Source organism: Nanorana parkeri, unplaced genomic scaffold (genome assembly GCF_000935625.1).
Source record: "Nanorana parkeri isolate BGI_ZX_2015 unplaced genomic scaffold, ASM93562v1 scaffold277, whole genome shotgun sequence".
Taxonomy (NCBI): Eukaryota; Metazoa; Chordata; class Amphibia; order Anura; family Dicroglossidae; genus Nanorana; species Nanorana parkeri.
In genome coordinates, this window is record NW_017306545.1 from 93,778 (window position 1) to 101,203 (window position 7,426).

Below are 7,426 nucleotides of genomic sequence, written 5' to 3' on the forward strand. Positions count from 1 at the left end.
TAGCTCCCAAATCATATTAGACCATTTAGTTCTGATTGGAATGAAAGGAGGGACCCCCGAGTTGAAAAAAGAAATGCGTGGGGTTCCCCCAAAAAATTTTTAAGGAGGAACCCCAACACCCAAAAATGAAAAAAAACTAAACGTGGGGTCCCCCCAAAATTCCATACCAGACTCTTAATCCGGACACTGGCAGGAAAGGGAGGGACGAGCGAGTGCCCCCCCCCCCCGAACCCCACCCCCCCCATACCAGGCCACATGCCCTCGGCATTGGAGGGTGCTTTTCCAGTGGGGTCTGTAGGCAAGGGGGCTCATCTGCATCTGGGTACCCCTTTTCATCGTGAATGACCGTGGATTACATTGCTGGACAACATGATTGATGTTGGATTACATCATTATATCTTTTTGGGATTTTTTTTTTTAATGGAATTGTCTGTCTAAAACTGTTTTGTGTCTTCTGTTGAATTAAAGGATTTTTTGAACGTCTGGTGTGTTTATTTACCTTCTATTTAACTCTTTAGTGAATGAGTAGGGGTACAACATTATGAAAGGGGGTACCCTGATGCAGATAAGCCCCCTTGCCCGCAGACCCCCACAACTGCCAGGTCAGGGTTGTGAGGAAGAGGACCTTGTCCCCATACTAATGCTGTGGACATGTGGCCTGGTATGGTGCAGGGGGGGGGGGTTATCTCCCCCTTCCTTCCTGTTCTGCCAGACCCGTGCCCAGATTAGGGGGCTGGTATGGAATTTTAGGAGGGGGGTCCATTTTGGGGCGTTGGGGTTACCCCCTTATAATTCCACACATTTTTTTAAAGTCTGGGGTCCTTTCTAACATTCCTATCAGACCTAAAGGGTCTTATGGTTTAGGAGGGGAACAAAGACGGTTTTTTTTTCCTTTTTATTTTTCTCATTTTCATTTTCCCTACGTGAATAGGGGTGAACAGCAGCGAGTGAACTGCCGGAAGTTTGCCTCAGCAGATCCAGATGTTGAATCGGCTGAGGCGAACAGCAAGGGGCATTGCTGTATGGTCGCAGTTTTCATATCATATCATGCATCTAAATTAATAGGGAAAAAATTGTTTTTTAAGTAGGTAAAAGTGGATTTGCAACCAAAGGCTGTTCAGTATGTAAGACATTGTTTTATGTTTGTTAGAGTGCATCCTTTTTTTGCAAAGATCTGGCGAAACCATTTTTGTTGTTGCATATACAGAGAAGATGTGTGCATCAAATTTCATCATTTCACAAATCAGCCTGTCTATTGAGGCATAGAGTAAATGTACTGATGAATATAGGTGACATGTCTGATTTAACTGTGGTGACATCCTCTGAAATGAGTGTTTCCATTCTTTCTCAGGATATATTACAGACTTGTGGAATGAGAGCCTGAATACCAACTTTATTTATGGTGAGTAACTATATAAGGTAAGTCTACAGTTTGCCTAGATGCATATCACTGAAATTTTAGGGGTCTACTCACAAAGCTGCTGAAGGATCCAGCCATAGCTTCGGCTGATCCTTGGGCTAGCTTCGGTTAGGATTATCTTATGTACAAAATACAGTAGCATATAGAGTGTAGGGGGTCAAGAATATGTAATATACAATATAGTATTTATATATTGCAAGGAACAGGAGTACATGTATCTGGACTATGTAATCTTCAAAATAGTGCATGTTGTGCAGGGGTATGTAACATACAGGGGTCAGAAGGAAAATGCAAGGGTCAGGAGTACTCCTGATCCCTGCAATCTGTAAATTACATACTCCTAACCCGTGCACTATAGTCTGTTGGCATGTGATGCGCGTTACCTTTTTTAGACCTGAAGTGTCTGTATATCCAAAAACGTTTGAAGTGTCTGAGAGGGGAATTCCCCTTAATATGGAGAGATATCCTCTCACTTTCTGTTGTATCCTCTGGACCTGAAGTAAAAGGAAATCTCCCCAATGGAAACAAACAGCAAAAAAATTATCTAAGAGGAGTTTTAACCCTTTGCTACGCTATCAAACTACAAAAAAAGTTTTTGCTAGACATACACTTTAAGATAAATAAAACGACTGTCTTTTTTAGATTAAAAAAATGATAATATTCACCTGTCCTACTGCCCACGCCGCCAGTCTTCACTCTCTTGATGACCCATGCTTGCTGAAGAATCTTTAACATCCAACACTGGTAGTGTTGGATGCCTCGTCCCCTTTGTGCGCCATGTGGTTTAATTCACCAGCCCCTATATATTTCTACATAGGGGGCTTGCAGGAGAAACAGCAGAGGAGGGCCTACCTGACATACCTGAAAGTGCACTATTTTTTATTTTGTGTTTTTTAATCTAACAACAGTCACTTTAAATGGGAACTTGTCAAACAGCAAACATCTGTCTCATAGGCCAATTCCTGACTTACAGACCACATACTAGATTCAGAAGAATGGATTCACTTGCAGTAAGGAATAGACTTAAATTCACCACCTCAAAAGTATTATGCGGCTTTTAGTTTGGGGAAGAGCTGCTTCCGTCAGAGGCATCTGAGACAGATATTTTCCTTTAAAACAGCTTTCCTGAAACTACAGACTCTAATCCTAGTATAACCTAAGAGCAGCAGAAGAAAGGGCTCACAAAGTGAGGACTTTAGTTTCTTCTTGTATTCCCCTTTAGGTAATTTACAGACAGATCTATTTTCTACCACCAGAAAACAAAATAGTAACAGTCTTGCAAGATATTTCATGATAGCTGCTGCTACAGATGTTTAATTTGAAAAGTTCTAAGTCAGGGATGGATATAAAACCGTCTAACCGCTGTGTCTCCTTCTTATCTGTTTTTCTGTTATTTTCTCTCAGCCAATAATACAGAAACGAGGAGCATTTTCACCTTTGACCTTAATTATACAGGATTTAGAGGTAAATAAAAATCTACACAAGGAGTATGCTTCTGCAAGACATTTCCATGATATATTACAGTATTAACATTGTATATTGCAAATCATTGTTTCCATTTTTATAAATTAAAAAATATACTTTTCTTTATTTCAGGCATCCAAAGGGTTTTTTTATCCTTTCCTTTTTTTGGTTGGGAGCAAATACTAAGTATATCAGGTATGTAGAAAAGGTAATCATTATTCACATAACACCTGTATCAGGTGTGCAGGGTTGAATTTCCATCGCTGGAGTCTGTAGGCACATAACCTTTGGCGCCCAGTGCAACATTCCTCTGCTATTCTCATCAAAATATCTTCTTCTCTAATTGGCTAAGAATGTGACAATGTGTAAATAAATATACAGTGGTACCTCGGTTCACGAACGTAATTCGTTCCACGATTCTGGTCGCGAACTGAATCAAACTGTGATCAGACCGCGATCTCTTCTAAAGGAAACCCTGACCAGTGTCAGAGCAAGGAAGATAGCTGCGGTTGTGTTCTTCAGCAAAATTCTTCTGAACTTCCTGTTCGCGAACCGAATTGTTCGCGAACAGAAGCGTTCGTGAACCGAGGTACCACTATATATGAGATAACTGTATGTCTACTGATAATGGGAAACAATGCATGTCTGACCTATACAGGGAAACACTATTTGTTTGCTCTCTGCTACCTACAGGAATAGTCCTAGTTTGCTCAATGGTACAGCACTTAATAGAAAAATGACAGGCTCTAGACAGACATATACTACCTTGTTGCCAAGGCAACAACATATACTACCTTGTTGCCATGGTTGTGGGCAACACCTTGTTGCCCACAAAGAAAAGCATAAATAGAAAAAAAGAAAAGAGTAGAAATAGAAAAGAGGGATTTTGTGGTAAGGTATAAAGTACAACAAAGTATTATAAAATAACCGTAGTTTATTGTACAAATCTTAAAAGCCCTCTCATTGGCAGATGCATGCTGTAAAATTCAGAATTATCAGAAAATATAATTCCAAAAGTGAATAATAATTTTGGTTTTCACATAAGTGCTATTTACATAACATTCTCTCCATATTTACATCTCTGTATATTTGCACATTTATATTATTTGCATATGCTGATTGCTTTCCAGCATGTTTCTTGGAGCAAAATGCACTTCTTCACAGGAACATATACACATTTAGTATAAGCAAGAGAATGAGAATCCGTTCATGGTACCCTTGTAAACAGACAGAATCTTCTCTATCCCTTAAAGCTGGCCATACACAGTGCGATTAGTGATCAAAGGAGCCGGTCGGAAAATCTTTGACTGAACAGAGTGGGCAGCCAATTAGCTGCGGGCTCTTCTCGGGTATTCCGACAGTGGCCAGCACCCTGTAGGTTGAACAAAAAACATATTACAGTGTATAGTATGTTGGTATTTATTTATATTCTGTGCACTGGGAGGATTGCACAGAATACTATACACCATACTATACAGTTGCATGTAAATATTGAAACTGTTTGTAGCCCCTACAGACTGCTAGCAATGCTGTTTTGCTGTACCTGTTAATGTGGGACTGTGTTCTTAGATGCCCGATTCAAGGGTAAAGTGGCTGATCTACTCCCACCATCCCAGAGTGAGCCCAAACTGTGGCACTAGGGATCCCATGGTCCCCAAAAGGAGAAGCAGTGGTGGATGCAGTTGCCTTACTGCTGCTTGTAAGGGTTCTATTAAACCACAGTGACCACATAATTGCTGACCACAGAGGTCCAGGCTGATGCAGACACTCTCAGAAGTGAGGACGCCATAAGTTGTGCAGATTGGACCACTGGCCAGAGCATCTTCAGTATGTCAGCTCAACAGGAGGTTTTGTTATGAAGAGGCAAATCTGCCTGTCCCTTGACAGTGTGAACCAGCTCACTTTCATTAACACAAAGTTGGATTACCAATGACGAAAAAAAACCCTGCTGCTGCTGCTACAGACTAATCTTTTAAGTGCCCCCCTCCCAAAACAAAACGATACCTGCCCCCGTTACCAGCACCTTCCACCTCTCCTGACCTATTCTAGTACTCTGGTAGTTTAAAGGTGCCACGCAATGTTTCCGAAGCATGACCTCAGCTGCCAAATTTGTAATGTTTCCTGCAGGGTAAATCCTGCTTTGTGTCTCAAAGGGTTAGTTCACCTTTCTAGAAGCATACCCTATGCCGTCCCTAGACACCATTTCATAACCCTAAACTAATAAGATTTTACATATAAGCATTTATGCAATTTCCACACCTGTAGGCCATTTTCACAAAGAGAAGCCTGCCACAAAAATTCCTGTCCGTCCTGTCTTTTTAGAACAGACCAGCCGTTAGGGCAAGCGCCATCCTTCTCCTGATCCCCCGCACATGTGCAGTGTACTCTGTCTCCTGATGGTGTGGATGAGCTCAGCAGGTGCGACTGGAAACAGAGCAGGTTTAGTTGGTGCGGGAGTTGGGAGAAGGTTGTCTCCTGTTGCCGTGGATGAACTCAGGAGATGCGACTGGAGTCAGAGGACACTGTGTGGGAGATGGAGAGGAGGACCAAGCTTGCTCCAGTACCGCTAGGGCGCACCCGTCCTAATGGCTCATCCCTCCTAAGAAGAAGACAGGATGGAGCTTTGGAAACTAACAGGATTTTTGATGCTAGGCTTCACTCCTTGCGATAATGGCCTACAGGCAAGGAAACTGCATAAATGCTTGTTTGTAAATGATTATTAGTTTAGGGTTATGGAATGTTGTATGGGAACACCATAAGGGAATTTTTTTTATAAAGGTGAACTAAACCTCAAAAGATTAAAAATAAATGACAGGTTCAGTATAGCAATCAGTAGCCATTTCATTAAACATATTATTAAATACAATCTAGCTATATTGTAACACTTAGTAGTGGTTATCTTTTCTACAGGAAGGCGTTATTGACATCAACCAGTGGTAATTACGAAGCCATCTTAAATGGACTCTTCAACCAAAGCTGATATTTCAGGGCATGTATTTGGTCCTATAAATATTCATTAATTTATTCTATGCTTCATCTATATAATGATAATAAATAATCAGTTCATTCTTGTTGCAGTTTAATGTTTTTGAGATTCTGAGTAACTATGTTTCTTTGCCTCTAGATAAGTTATCCATCCTCTCAGTTGTCAATGAAGGCATTACAAATACCACCCAATACTACCTCTCCAGTCAATGGTTGACCAGGTTTGTGCCATCAGTGTACACCTTGGTGGTTGCTGTGTCTTTGCCCCTCAACATTATGGCAATTATTGTGTGTGTCTTCAATATAAAAATCAGAACCCCGGCAGTGGTCTTTATGCTAAATCTTGCAGCTGCCGATGTTCTGTTTGTTAGTGTGCTGCCATTTAACATTGCTTATCGATTCTCTGAAAATAACTGGAACATTGGAGATGGAATGTGTCGTTTTGTCACTGCTGCCTTTTACTGCAACATGTACTGCTCCATCCTGCTCATGACAAGCATCAGCGTGGACCGCTTCTTGGCTGTGGTATACACAATGAAGGCTCTTTCCTGGCGCACAAAGAAAAGAGCCTGGCTGGTCTGCTTCTGTATTTGGATAATATCAATACTCAGCTCACTACCTCTTCTTATATCCAAGCAAACTGTATATATAGACACGCTTAAGATTACAACTTGCCATGATGTCTTGGATGTGGGTGACCTCCAGAACTTCTATATGTATTATTTTTCCACCTTTTCTTTAGCCTTCTTCTTCTTGCCACTGATTATTACCACTATCTGCTACATCAGCATCATCAAGAAACTGAGTACCAATGACATTGAGAACTCTTGTAAGAAGACAAGAGCAGTGATCCTTGCCATTGTAGTTTGTTTTGCTTTCCTGATTTGCTTTGGTCCAACAAATATCATTTTTCTAATTCATTATTTGCATTTCCATAATAGCATTGATGAGTCCATGTATTTTACCTATATTTTGTGTACCTGTATCAGCAGCCTCAGCACCTGTTTGGATCCTCTCATCTACTACTATGCTTCTTCAAAGTATCGGACGCATGCGTACAATTTGCTTTGCTGCAAAAAGGCAAATGCAGTGCAATCAGCACAGCAAAAACTAACTGGACAAAAGGAAACTTCTACAGAAAACACTTTTACTTTATAATAGAAATTCAATATGTACAACAGAAAGAAAGTTATGGAACAAACAATGTTTGTAATGTTTGGAATGCTTAGAGGTGATTTATAGACATTTAGGTGTTTGAAACATATATGTGAATGCTGTGATGTGTCTAAAAAATGCAGCTTACCAGTCCTAAGATGTGGTGGCTGCTTTAGTTTCCTTTTGTATGTGATCCTGCAACTAATACATTTTCTCTCTTAGGAGGACAACAATCACTCACTGCACTTTATCCAAGAAGCAGCAGTGCTGTCACCCTAGGCTGTTCTCCTGATTTGAGACTACAAACACCTCTTTATTAGGGTGTTTTGTAAGTCACAGAAGATAGCTGGGAAGGCAAATAACATTATTATTGTTGTCACTATATCTATAACCACTGATAAG

General features: G+C 40.7%; 1 protein-coding gene across 1 annotated transcript; it reads left to right on the forward strand.

Moving 5' to 3' along the window:
• The first annotated feature begins 6,130 nt into the window (after positions 1-6,130).
• On the forward strand, positions 6,131-7,027 carry LOC108787661 (proteinase-activated receptor 1-like). The gene has a single exon (XM_018557264.1). It carries the CDS (start codon positions 6,146-6,148, stop codon positions 7,025-7,027), a length of 882 nt encoding a protein of 293 aa, XP_018412766.1. The 5' UTR covers positions 6,131-6,145.
• Positions 7,028-7,426: the final 399 nt, after the last annotated feature.